The sequence below is a fragment of the Gavialis gangeticus genome, unplaced genomic scaffold (assembly GCF_001723915.1).
Source record: "Gavialis gangeticus isolate Ggan-Ray unplaced genomic scaffold, GavGan_comp1, whole genome shotgun sequence".
Lineage (NCBI taxonomy): Eukaryota > Metazoa > Chordata > Crocodylia > Gavialidae > Gavialis > Gavialis gangeticus.
In genome coordinates, this window is record NW_017728996.1 from 5,458,908 (window position 1) to 5,472,814 (window position 13,907).

General features: G+C 41.8%; 1 protein-coding gene across 1 annotated transcript in view; it reads right to left on the reverse strand.

Moving 5' to 3' along the window:
* The window catches only part of ZWILCH (zwilch kinetochore protein), a 39,258-nt gene that overhangs the window by 11,254 nt on the left and 14,097 nt on the right, over positions 1–13,907 (reverse strand). The window contains exons 7-15 of the mRNA XM_019503954.1: positions 13,663–13,818; positions 12,463–12,534; positions 11,961–12,054; positions 8,752–8,807; positions 6,124–6,229; positions 3,518–3,597; positions 3,146–3,302; positions 2,112–2,140; positions 923–1,059 (exon numbers count right to left, since the gene is read on the reverse strand). Coding sequence (XP_019359499.1) covers positions 923–1,059; positions 2,112–2,140; positions 3,146–3,302; positions 3,518–3,597; positions 6,124–6,229; positions 8,752–8,807; positions 11,961–12,054; positions 12,463–12,534; positions 13,663–13,818 — 887 coding nt within the window. The remainder of the gene's footprint in view (positions 1–922; positions 1,060–2,111; positions 2,141–3,145; positions 3,303–3,517; positions 3,598–6,123; positions 6,230–8,751; positions 8,808–11,960; positions 12,055–12,462; positions 12,535–13,662; positions 13,819–13,907) is intronic.

The window sequence follows — 13,907 nt, forward strand, 5'->3', positions numbered from 1 at the left end:
TGATGCCAAACTTTGGGGTAAAGCGTCCACACCTGAGGACAGGCTTGTGATCCAGGCCAACCTAGACAGGCTTAGAAAATGGGCGGACAAACACCTGACGGTGTTCAACACTGAAAAATACAAAGTACTCCACCCTGGGGAAAAAAACCCCGCAGCACACTTATAGGCTCAGCAGTGCTATGCCTGCTAGCACCACAGCCAAAAGGGACTTGGGAGTCATGACTGACCACAAGAGAAATATGAACCAGCCGGTCGTGCATTTGTGAAAAAGAAACAGCCGGTCATGCATTTGTGTAGCGCTGTTACACACAGTTGCTGCCACCAGCTGAACCTGGCACCAGTCCCTGGCCCACTGGAAAAAAAATTGCCGGTCCACCACATCAGCTAGTTTGAGAAGCTCTGCTCTAGAATACTTCCATTGGTTAACAGCTTAGACCAAAGCAGACTAAAAACTTGCTACTTTTGGAGCCATGACCTGAACCAGCTGTGAGAAGACATGCAGGGAAAAAAAAAAAAGCAAACCTACAAGGAGAAAGCAAATTTCCAAAACCAAAAAGTATCTCTATTTCTTGTTCACTTGTTTTCACTGTTATTGTAAATGTATTTTCTAATGAGTACCTGTTTTACATGTTCCATGGTGAAAAAATGGCTAGAATCTCTGTCAGCTTAGGAACAAAAAGGAAAATAAGAATTTTAACGATTTCCTGAAATCCCTCACAAATGGGTAGGAAAAGACTGCAGGATATTAAAATCAGAGAGGAACATCAAATAGGAAGATCCAGCATTATGGCTGCAGTGTTCATTTGCCACAACCATCTTCAATAAAATTAGATGTGTCAGCTTGCATTTTCATTATGTATAGGGTTTTTCTGAGAGAAAGAGAATCCATTTAAATGTAAAAAACTGAAAATGATATACTAACTGTGTCAAAGGGAAGAGGTTCTCATGTTTAAATTGAAGGAAGACTGTACAGCTGACCAAGATTTCAAGCATATGGTGAAGTTTCTGAACACGATGAATTTGTTCCTGCAGGCCTACTGATGAGGAAATGAAGTAGTCCTGGAGAGAAAAATACATACTTCAGAACAAATGAACTAGCAGTCTTTCTTCAAGGTCACTCTTGTGGTCAGTTAGCCCAAAACTTTACTAGTTGGTGCCTAGTGCCCTGCGCATAGGAGTATTACCAACTACATCATCTTTTAAGCTCAGATACTGTATACGTTGACATTTTATCTACACAGCAACTTTAATTTTACAAGACAACATTTCCATGGTCAAGAATGTGAATATGAATGAATACATTAAAAAAAAAGAATTTTAGGTCTGTCATGTTTTGACAGTGCTCACTGCAAACGCATATCAAACACCAAGTCAGAGTACTAACTTCTGAAAAAAGACGACAGTTAGCTATGTTAGAAGTAATTTAGAAGGCATGGCAAGGTGGCACCTTAGAGACTAACTTGTTTGGAAAGACAAGCTTTTTCAGGAGACCAGCCACTTTGTCAGATGCTACATTACATTGTAGACTGTCATCTATAAAAAGTTATATCTCTCCAAACAAGTCAATCTCTAAGGTGCCACCTTCCCCTACCTTCTGGCTAACTTCTGAAAAGTGTCAGACAACATCTTCAGGGGTACTGTAATTCACAAGCAGCTAATTCCTATCACCAGCATCAACTGTTTTGAAGCCTGCATCTCCACAGCTAAATTTTAAAAAAAGTCTTCCCTATTACTGAAGAAAAATTAAGAGCCACAGCCACTGTTGAGAAATAAATCCAAACTCGGGGACAAATCCCTATATAAACCTGGGGATAGTTCTGTTATACTTTTCAAGAGCTAGCAGCACTTTAGTTTATGACACTTAATGTTGACACACAAACTTTGATCTAAATTCTTTTTACTCTCCTCCTCACCACCGCTAAAGAAAAATATGCAAGTCTTTATAACTAAAGGTTATAAAGGTATTTACAAGGTTAAGAGCTAGGTATTATTGCAGAATACATATTATTGTGCAGAAAAAAATGTTTTAGGAATTTGGAGAGAAAAATGAATTTAAACAAGAATATGCCAAGAATGTTGCTTCCCAAATAAAAGATTTGCGAGTATCTCACCAGGTAGGTTAATGTTGCAAGTTCCTGTCCTGTAAAACAAATATAAATGCTTAAAAAATAAAAAACCCACAAACAAAAACATGTTATACTTCAGACAAATAGTTGCATGGGAAGCCACCGAGGGTGCACTCGAATCTCCACACCTCTTTGTATTTTCTGCTCTAAGTACCAAAAGAAACACTGACTGGAAGTACCTCCCACAAAAAAGACCATGTTTGCCTCAAAAATTCAGAGGGGTAACAGAAGTGGGGTGTATCAGATGTCAGGACAAGTTAGGTCACCATGACTATTCAATGTTATCCATGTTTTAAGAACCACAGAAGTAGCAGCAGCAGGAAGAGAGGTAGGGGACTTAGGGAGAATGACTGCAGCAACCTGACAGTGAGGTAGAGATTTGGGAAAGAAAAGTGGGTTAATAGAGAAGTCCTGATGAAAAATAAGAATAAGTGACAACAAATAAGGAAACAAAAAACACATAATGAAGAAACAAAGAAAGGAAATGGGATGGAAAAGAAAACTGCAACTCTATTAAAGTAACTTTTTTTTTTAGAAATAATCTTACATTAGCTTTTTTTTCAAGGTGTTATTTATGAATGACTTACACTTAAAAAAATATATTGTCAGTATTCTTATCTGTCTCTCCTCCCTCCTGCAAACCCTTTTTAAACTAAGGAGATAGAGGCCATTATATGCAAAAACAAAACAAAACAAAAAACAGCTCTGTAAACAGAATATTGCTGTTCTACTCCAATGTCTACATCCAGATTTTTTCAGAGTAAAAATGGATCCAAAAGGAAAAGTTACAGCCTACTTATATAAACCAGCTATTTTGAGAGGCTTTAATTTTTCTACTTAAGAGAAAGAATATACTTTAAATGGAAAGAAATAATTTTTAGAGTAGATATTATTAAGATCAAGGTGACTGATCATCAGAGAAGTTAACATTAACAAAAATCTAGAAGGTGATGAATTGTTTGGAAAAAAATTATCTTTTCCTGTAAATTTTCAGCTAGCTCCTGAAACTGCACACTTACCTATGAAACAACTGACGTAATCTTTTTTCATTTTGTCCAGACCAATCTCTAGAAGCATTTTAATTGGAGTGATACCAGTGAGGGAAATAGCCTCCATTGTTCCATGGTAAGACTGTTGAATCAATTTGCTGAGTAAACTGCTACTCCCTTGATGAATCTAAAAAATAAGACTTTTTTGTTTCATCTATAATATTACAAGAAATGTACAATATAGGATACCATGAAGACAGGACCAAATAGTGAACAATTTAATAACCAAACTCTACATTATTTGTGAACTCTTCCTCATTTCTACAGTAATTATATCATACTTTTAGCATGCAACCCAATACACATTTTCCATGAAAATGTAATCATGCAGCACATACGTACCCATGGCTGTATCTCACCACATTTGAGAGATTTTATGATCATTGTGAAGCACTCTACCAGGTCTTGATAGGAAGTGACACCTTAAGGGAAAAAAGAAGGTATTTTTGTATCTTATTTATAATGGTTACAGAAACATCTGTGTATTTAGCTCACTGAAAATACTGGTCAGAACATGCCAAGCAGCTTCAAAACCCCCATAGCTTTGCTGCTAGGAATAGACTAAAAATAATTTAAATGCATGTTAAACGAACAAAAAGGTCTACCACTGCACCATAAAGTTGTCAAACAGTCACCATGAACAGGTTACCCAGTAGTCCTCTATGGATAACAACCCTAATTCAAGGCCCAAAAAGCCAACAGTAAAAGGAATTCTGCTTATGGCTAGCATAACAGTACGTAAGGAGAGAGGTAATTTCTCAGCTAAATCCCAGACTATGTCAGGCCTTTCAAATTCTAGTTAAGGCAACAGATCGAAGTGAACAGTAGGGCTGTGCGAGGCTTCGGACAGAGCTTCAGATCCGGAGAAGCTTCGGATGCTTCAGGATCCGAAGCAGCACATCTGGGTCAAAGCGTTGGCCTCGTTAGGCTTCGGAGCCGCCTTGGAGATCCAGCCATAGGGTATAATGGGGAAACAATAAAATATCTATAACTTTGTTTTTTGTCCAATTTGGATGAAATTTTCAGGGGTGGTAGACTCTGCAGAGAGCATGAAGCCTGCCAAGTTTCAAGATGGGTGCAGGGGCTTGGGGGGAACTGCACCCCAAATTCTTGAAAGCAAAACTCCTGTCACATCCATGTGTTACAACACAAGGGGGTCAAAACTGCAGGGCTGGTAGCTCTTGCTGAGGTCACAAAGCCTGCCAAGTTTTAAGAAGATTGGTACAGGGGTTTGGGGGAACTGCCCCTCAAGCTGTGGACAAGCAAACCTCGTGCCATGGGTAACACTGCGTGTGTTAAGGCACAGCAGGGTGAAAACTGCAGGGGTGGTGGCCCCTGCTGTGGCCACGATGCCTGCTAGCTGCTGAAGAGATCGGTGCAGTGGGGTTCTGGGGCCCCGCACCCCTAGCTGGCAAAACTCGTGACGTGTGCTTGTGGGACTGACTGTGTCTGTCTTGGGGCCTGGGAGACACTACTGCAGGCCTGGCTGTTAAGCTACTGTGTTACCAGTTACCAATCAATCAATCATGATTCACTCAGGGACCAGCTCAATACACAGGACCTAGCCAGTGTAGCCAGTTAATTGCCATCAATTAGCACCTACAAAACCAGGCTAAGAGGAAAGAATCAATACAGACAATCAACTGCCCCCATGTCACAAGTTTTGTTTATCAGCAGCTAGGGATGCAGGGCCCAAGAACCCCCCTGTACCGATCTTCTTGACAGCTGGCAGACATCGTGGCCGCAGCAGAGGCACCAACCCTGCAGCTTTCATCCTGCTGCGCCTTAACACGCAGTGTCACCCATGGCATGAGTTTTGCTTGTCCGCAGCTTGAGGTGCAGTTCCCCCTAAACCCTTGCACCAATCTCCTTGAAACTTGGCAGACTTTGTGGCCTCAGTAAGAGCTCCCTCCCCTGCAGTTTTGACCCCCCTGTGGTGTAACATATAGATGTGACAGGAGTTTTGCTTTCAAGAATTTGGGGTACAATTCCCCCCAAACCCCTGCACCAATCTTCTTGAACCTTTACAGGTTTCATTCTCTCAGCAGAGGCTACCATCCCTGCAAGTTTCATCCAAATCAGACAGAAAACAACAAAGTTATAGATATTTCATTGATTTCCCCATTATATCCTATGGCCAGATCTCTGAGGTGGCTCCGTAGCTTCAGAGCCGCTTCAGCCAGATAGAGGTGGAAACCCGGCCTGGACCTCCAGGTCGGATCACTGCCATCCCAAGCAACCAGATCCGAAGCCAGATCGGATCGCTACCGGCTCGCGCAGGCCTAATGAACAGATACCAATGTTTACAGATGCTCTGTAAAAGCTACTATACCCTCTTCATTGTCTGATGTAAGAAACAAATATTTGTACTATGCATCAGAAGAGGTCTTCAGGTGATGATACTGTTTGAGTACAGCATGTTGATGTAGAAAACCTTTCCAGTCATCTTTTGATGTTATCAAGGCATTGATTACGATGGCAATATCCACATGGGAAAGAAATAGCCACAATATTGAAGTCAACCTCACAAGTGAAAATGCCACTTCTATGCCATTACTCTCACATGATATTCCAAAAGTAATAATGGATATTATTAGTATGACTCCATGACTGCAAATAGGTTTTCAGAAACTCTTATCTACTTTAAATAAATTCCTGAAACACGGTAAGATGTATTAGATAAAGAACTAACTGATTATAAAAATAACAGTGAATTAGGCAAAATGAAAATACATACCAGAAATTTTACAATTCAGCAGCCTTTCCTAAAGCATAGTTTAAAGGATGCCATCTTTGATGAAACACTCTCCTTTTAAAAAATAACCACTGTGAAGAGTCAATAAGTCTTTAAAGCTTGGGAAAAATGTTACATCCATCTCCCCAAATAAAAGCAAATACAAAAAATGTACAAATTTACAGAGCAGTGGGAAAAACAGCAATACACTTACTTCTTCTCATTTTGCACCACAATTGTTCAGCAAAATCTAGGTCACCTCGCTCACTAAAGAGTGATTTTATTGAACTGTCCACTGCAGCAGTGTCACATTTGACTTTCTGAAAAAGAGGTGTACTTCAAAAAAACTACTGCAAAAGAAAAGCTTAACATTTCTTAACATTCAACAGTCCATATAAATCCATATTCTCTCCAACAGGCTAGCCTAATTACAAGATTTCTTCTTCTTCTCCATCCCAGGCAGTAGTTCTACAAACTGATATTTCATAGTAATAATATTTTTTTAAGTCTTAAATTAGGGATTAGCTACTGTCCTAACATTTAAAAAAAGGCTAGTTCCCAGCCACAAGAACAAGATGAATATCAGAGGAAGCGTTTTCAGTCAGCGCAAAGTAGGGTTTGACTAGACTGTTTATGCAGGATGAGTAAAAACAGTCTGTCTCCCTCGAGCCTGTCCTTCTGCCATGCCTTATGATTAGCTGTATTAGTGTAACTATAAAATAATAGCATAACTGCTGCAGTGATGAAAGCAGAGAAACACTGGTACTGAATGCCCCACCTGCTGCAGAGAATTTACAGATGATATGCATTTTATTTTTCAGGGGGAGTGTTGTTTTTCATATATATATCTTGCAATTCTACTCTAAGCAAATGGTTGTTTTCCTGTACTCTTGATCTAGGACAAAAGTGTATAGCTTTGCTGGTATACAGTCATATTTTACCAGTCTTCAGAATAAAATGGAAAATGCACTTATTTGACTGAAGTCTTCTACAATAAGAAAAAAGTCTGGACTATTTGTGGGGTTGAAGGAAAAGAGACTTAAGCTATTAGTATCCTCAGAAAGGACTTTAAAACATGGTCTGAATTTCTTTAATGGATTAAAATAATAGCACAAAGCATGACAGAGAACTATATGTCATACCTCTTTCATTCTCCCCACTGAACCAGAACTAGCAAAGACAGACAGGCAGTAGCGTAAGTAGGGGCAGGCGAGAGGGGCATCAAAATTGTCTGCCATCCCCAGCAGCAAGAGCAGCCCCACATAATATTGCTCTTGCATCAAGAACTGGTGCACACACACCAAGCTGCTGCTGCTTTAAGAACAAGAACGGGGATGGGAAAAGCATGTGACAGTAGCAGCAGTGGTGACAACAGAACCAGCAGCAGTGGCAGTAACAGCAGCTCCCTCCAGGGACTGTACTAGATAGGACTCTTGCACCTCCTGCCCCCATCCCTCAACAGGATTTGCAGAGGGTGCAAGCCATTTTTGTCATGTCACTGCAGAAAGGCCCCCGTGAAGTCACGTGACATTATTAAACTGTCAAAAAGGTCAAAGGTAGGGTTGGGGTGAGGGGCAAGGATCCGTGATGGTAATATTTTTTAGTGGTGTGCGAAGCGGGCCATATTCAATTTGGATTTGATCCAAATCAAGGCCAGTGATTTGATTCGTTGATTCGCAGAATCAGTGATTCGGTCATAGACACAGCTTTAAATATTTTTTTCTACATTCCTCATGATAGCAGGCAGCTCGTGAATGCTGCGATGGTGGGGCAAATGGAGCATCCCACAGGAGCATGGGGACCCCCACCATGTGCTCGGTGGTGAACCCGGAAGTGGACCAGAAGTCCTTCCAGTCCACTTCTGGGTTCACCAGGGAGCATGCTGCCCCCCCCGTGCCTCCCTGGCTCGGTGATCAACTGTGGGGGGACCCCAGGTGTCCCCCCCGACCGAGGAGGCATCAGTCGCTGAGTTGGGGAGAGGATGGGAGCGCACTCCTCGGCAGACCTGGAAGTGGACCGGAAGAGCTTCTAGTCAACTTCCGGGTCTGCTGCCAAGCGTGCTAGCGAGTGCCCCGTGCTTCTAGGGGTGCTTCATCCTCCCCAGCACTGCAGCATTCACGAGCCACTCCTGGTACTTTGAAGCATGTAGAAAAAAAATTTAAAGCTGCATCTATGTCTGAATCGTCAAATCTCTCCAAATCGATTTGGAGGGTTCCGATTCAATTCCGAGAGATTAAAGGGTCTCCTGATTCTATTCAGATTCGGCAATTTGGCTACCAAATTGGGAATCTCTGCTGAATCGAATCAGGGACCAAAGCTTTGTATAGCCCTAATATTTTTTATCGGACCAACTGTTAGGAGGGATACAGACAAGCCCTTCTTCACATCTAAATAGTTTCCTGCAAGAAGGTACCAGCAGCATAAGACTGGAGGCAAGAGAAGGCAGTCAGGGAAGGTTAAAATGATGCAACCCCAATGGAGAGACTGAAAGAAAGGAAAAAAGGAAGCAAACCCAATTGGTTTCCATCCCTCAGAGCTGTCAGATGTCCACCGAATAAGGTTCCAATTAGCTTTTAATGTTGGTTGTAATGGTTAAAAAAAAAAGGAGTGGAAGAAACGCTTAAAAGACGGAAGGATATTTTTCAAAAGGTACATGTGACATTTTCCACTGAAATGAGATACCAAATTGCCATGTGTGTCTTTGAAAATCTCTTCCATTGTTGTTACTTAGCAGAAATAGCAAGACACCTCAGTATGCACACATAAATAACTCTACCATTTCAGACTAGTATGATGACACTGAAAAAATGAAGAAGTGAGGTTGGCTGAAAATTCCACATACCTCAGGATCATTTTTAATTACTGCAATATTAAAACCATCCAGCTTATTCTTTAAATCTAGAGCAGGGGGAAAAGAATTGCAAAATTAAAATTTTGTACAGCTGAACAACTTAAACCCCTGATATGCAACAGTACAATAAAATTAACACACAGTATCCAATTATCACACAACTTTGTAATTTCTTCTCTAAGTTTCCATAATTTAAAAATGGATACTAAGATTCATTTGGATTGCTAAGGGCCTCTTCCTGGGGTTGTAAAAAAAATCCTCCCCTTCTCTTTTGTGTCCAAGTATTTACATATGTTTTACATTTCATAATACTGCTGTGGGTAACCCACCCTTCCTAGGAAAAAAAAGCTAGGTTTTTTTATGTTGAGAAACATCACAAAAATTCTGCATATAAATTATTCCTGTTCTCAACTATTAAGTTGCTTAATAGCAGGATGTGTTATACTATTTTCATACTGTCCTTGTTAGATAAGTTTCTATTTGAGGGTCCCTTTTTAACAATACAGTTAAATTTGTTTTTTCACCTATACGCACAACTTGTTAATAACTATCCTCTAGTCACTAAAGCTAAGTATAGGCAGTCAGAAAGTCTGAGGCTGAATTGATTCAATCTTCACAGGTTAGTTGAAGCTGTGTTGATTGAACAGACAGTCACTTATGATTTTGGAAATGCAACCATATGCCTGTAGTGACCCAGGCCAGAAGCTAGGGTGCACTAGAGTACACCTCCCTGCTCAGCTGGAGCAGACAGCTTGGGCCAAGGCAAAACCATCCACCCTGTGAAGGGAGGTTTGTCAGGGAGGTGCAAAGCATCCTCAGATGCTGGAGGACTGTGAGTTAACTTGAATCTGGAGAGGATCTGGGACAGAAGTTCAACACACAGATTTAACCTAAATCACTTCAGTCTGATACTACATCCAACCAGGTTTATCTTAAACTCATTTCAGCCATTTTGAAAGTGGTTTATGTGCACTGAACTTCTGTTGTGTTACAGATTGGAACTGGTTTCCTATCACTTGCACCATTTTGTGTGTAATTTCTGTCTCTAGCCTAAGGGTGAAAAAAAATGTTCCTACTGGTTAAGTGTTCCACCCAGGAGAAATCTTACAAACTTTGTATTCTCCTATGCCTGAAGAAGGGTGTGTGCCTGAAAGCTTGCAAATAAAGAAATTTTTTTTGCAAATACCTAGTTAGTATAATAAAAGATATCACCTCTGCTATGAGTTCTGATTCCTACTGTTTAATCCACATTTCTGGTTTGCTTCAATACACATTCATTCTTTTAGGATTAGAGGACAGGCATTAACATTGAAATTATCTACAAATTAGCGTGCAGTCTAAAATAAGACAGGCTACATACACACACACACACAGAGATTATAGCTACCTTTTTTAAACAGAGAAACAAAGAGGCAAATAATGTCTACATGCACTGTGTGTGCGTAATTATATATAAATAACACACAAATTATATAAAGATATACACACACACACAAAAATAAAAACATATCCCTCTTAGAGTTATTTGTACATAATTTCAGTATTATACTAGAAGACTCACCCTGCACCTGTTTTAGATCCAGTGTCTATTATCTATGTTTATGAAAACTTTAGAGCAGGGGTCGGCACCCCCCCGCATGCATGCCAAGCGAGGCCATTTTGCTCGGTACGCCACCACCGGCCACGGCTCTGGGTAGCGCCTGCCAACTACAGAGCCTGGGATGCTCCCAGGTGGCGGCTAGGAAGCTGCAAGCCCTGCTGCAAGCTGGGCTCCGTGGTTGGCAGCAGCTACCCAGATCCGGGGCTGGGTGCAGCAGGCAGGCTGCAAACAGCTGTGCCGGGCTCCAGCATCAGCTCTGTACTGGTGCGTGCACACGTGCCTCAGAGTGGGTGGTGGGAGGGGCCTGAAGCAGTGCAACGCTGGTCTCTCCCCCACTCCCAGCACAGAGGTGATGGTGGGGCTCCGGAGCCCAGCACAGCTGTTTGTAGTCAGCCTGGGCTCTGGGCAGCTGCAGAAAGCAGCAGCAGGCCATGAACAGCTGTGCCGGGCTCCACAACTCCAGCATCAGCTTCATGCTGGTGGTGACTGCACACGCACCTTGGAGCAGACAGTGGTAGGGCTGCACTGTCTCAGGGCCAGGCCCTATTCCCGCTGTCCGCTCTGAGGAGCATACGCAGTCACTGCCAGCATGGAGCTGATGCCGGAGCTGGCTCCCCAGGGAACCAGAGGGGCTCCAGCAGGCCCAGGGCATTGTTGGGTCGGACTTTGTCCAGTGGCCCAGCAGCCCGGCTCTGTGCACCCATGCATCTGGTTCTGTATATTCGTCTACCTCTGGTTCTGTGTGTCTGTGTGTGCACACGTGTCTGGTTCTGGATGTGTGTGTGCATGTGTCTGTTCTGGTTCTCTGTGTTTGTGCACATGTGGTTCTGTGTGTGTGGTTCTCTGTGTGCATGTGTATGTGCCTGGTTCTCTCTCTACTCTCCTTTCTCTCTCTCTTCTTTTTTCTCTCTCTCTCTCTCCTCTTTCTCTTATTTCTCTTTTTTTCTCTCACTGCAACATCCTTAACAAAAAAAGTACAGAACAACAAAGGCAACATTTATGATTATTAAATATACTAATATGCAGTACGTCCTGCCATGTACTCCCCCCACCCACAATTTTGTTTTTCTGGCATGTCGGCACTCCGGCACCTTCCAAGGTAGACATTGTGAGTTTTTAGGCACTCTGGCCAAAAAATGTTGCCTACCCCTGCTTTAGATTTTCTAACAAGATGCTTTTGTGCTTGCTGGTCATAATTCAGTTAGGCACTAAAAAAAAAATTATCACGGCATCCAAAAAAATCGGTCACTTTTGAAAAGTATCAGCTACGTGTTCGTTCTGACCTCTCAATCTGTCAGGTTTTTTTAGAAACAGTTCCTATTTTTATTTAATTTGATTTTCCCTCCTACTCTCCACAAAGGTGGAAAGACTACTGTACATTCACCAGAAGCATTAGGTGTATGGAGTAAGTCAGTAGCCTATTTCTGGAATACTTTTTATGAACCACAGCACATTACAAGTTAGCACTTCCAATTCTAATATCTTATGTGGAATTTCAAGCCTCTTTCCATTTCTTTTCAACAAAAAAAAAGTGATTACAAGAATTTACTTTCCTCTTTACAATCTCACCCAATCATAGCTTCTCATATTAAACAAATACCATCCAGAAGTTCCTGCACAAGTTCAACAGGTGATTCAGCTTCTAAAGGCTCTGGCCACTCAGTCACACCAGTCTTAATGCCTTCAGCCAAAACCTAGCAGCATAAAAATTCCAGAATAACTAACTTAGTTTGTTTTGCATATAGCATACAATACAAAAATGAACATAAATGTGTCAACGAAATTAAGTGCTGTATGAAACTTCTACCATTAAGAATTTGAGATGCAACCTTGAATTTGGGATGCATCAACAATGTGGCATGAAATCCTATCAGACTAACACTGGATTATAAATTTCTGAGATTTCTTGACTAGAGTGCTTGATTCCACATTCCTAAAGTTGCAGGAAAATGTTTGCAATTTGCATGCTTATATCATTTCCAAAAACCTTTTAGATAGCTCTGAAATTCCATACAAAATAGGCAACTGAAGCATGGAGATTTCATTCCTGATATACAGACAACCATAATTATTTGAAATGAGGATCTCATGTATTTACTTACCAGGAGAAACTGCAGTTCTCTATATAGCTGGTATATAGGACTCCTGGGATCTCCCAATGCCAGCCTGATATTCTGAAAATTTGGAAATGCCACATCAGACCCTGACTTTGAAATTAAAGTTTGCTAAAACTCTAGCTGATGGAATTTAGATTAACAGAATTTAATACTGAAGTTATAAACATACCTTTCTGCTAATGTAGTAATTGAATAAATAATGTAACCACTAAAAATCAGCTTAATTTCTGTGCTCTGCAATACTCATAAGAAACAATGACAGGAATGTTGCACTTTGTAACAGGAAACCCTCATCCTGTTATTGGGAAAAGGCTGGGGGACAGACAGGACCTGCAAAGGTCTTTAAGGAGAGAGTTTTTGTGGCTCAGAGAGGGGGAACTGAGAGCAGAGACAGGAAATGGGATGCAGGAATACAGGGAATGGAGACAGGGTTTCCACAGTCACTAGTGGCCCTACAGCAGGTGCAGTAAACCCAAGCAGGGCAGAACTGCCCAATGAAAGAACTCTGGGTATGACAGGGTAAACTGGCCAGAAGGGGCAGGGCTTAGGAGAGGACAGTGAGGAGAGCCCTATTATGCAGGTGGAGAAGCCTCTTTTTCTTTTGCTTTCCTTAAGTTTACCCCATGGTGGGGACAATTCTGAGTTCCATCTGATTTTGGTTTTGTAGGTCCCCAGAAGGACTGGGTTTTCTCTTCCTTTTTTTACCCTGACTCTATATGTTAGAGACGACTACCACCGAAGGAGGACTGGGTGGAAGTCCAGGTTCTGAGTGTACAGATGACAAAACAGGGGCAGGCTAAAGCCAAGAGGGCCAGAGTCTGTGTCCTAAATGCAAGACAGCGGCAGGCTAAGGGCTGAGGAAGCCAAAGCCTACACCCCAAAGGCAAGACAGGCAGGCTAATGGCCAAGAGGGCCAGAGCTTGAGCCTTGACAGAGTGAAGCATGACTGAGGAGAGGCCAGGGCTGAGAAACAGGGCCAGAGCCAGTGGATCAAGGCATAGGAGTCCCCAGCTAAAGCAACCAGCTGGCCAAAGCCAAAAGGGTTGAAACCCATACAAGCTGATGTCTGGATCAAAAGTAACATCTGCGAGGCATGGAGAGTACCCTGAAAAGCCAGTCATGTGGCTGCCAGAGGGCATCAGGGCCACCCCTGTTGAGTGGACCCAGAGCCCGTATCAAGCTTACCAATGTTCCTGTTGAAGTGAGAGGAGGCGTCTGCAGAATCTTGTCCACAGTGTTCCATGTAATATCAACATATATATTACTCTCGGATTCTACAACTGTGTCTTCCAATGCAGTAGATCTCATGAGCTCATACTGAGCAAAGCCTTTGGTGGTCACCTATAATAAATATATTTTTAAACATATTTATTAAATCAAGTCTCACTATGCTCAAAAGCTATTTTCACCAGAAAAGTTGTATCACAGAG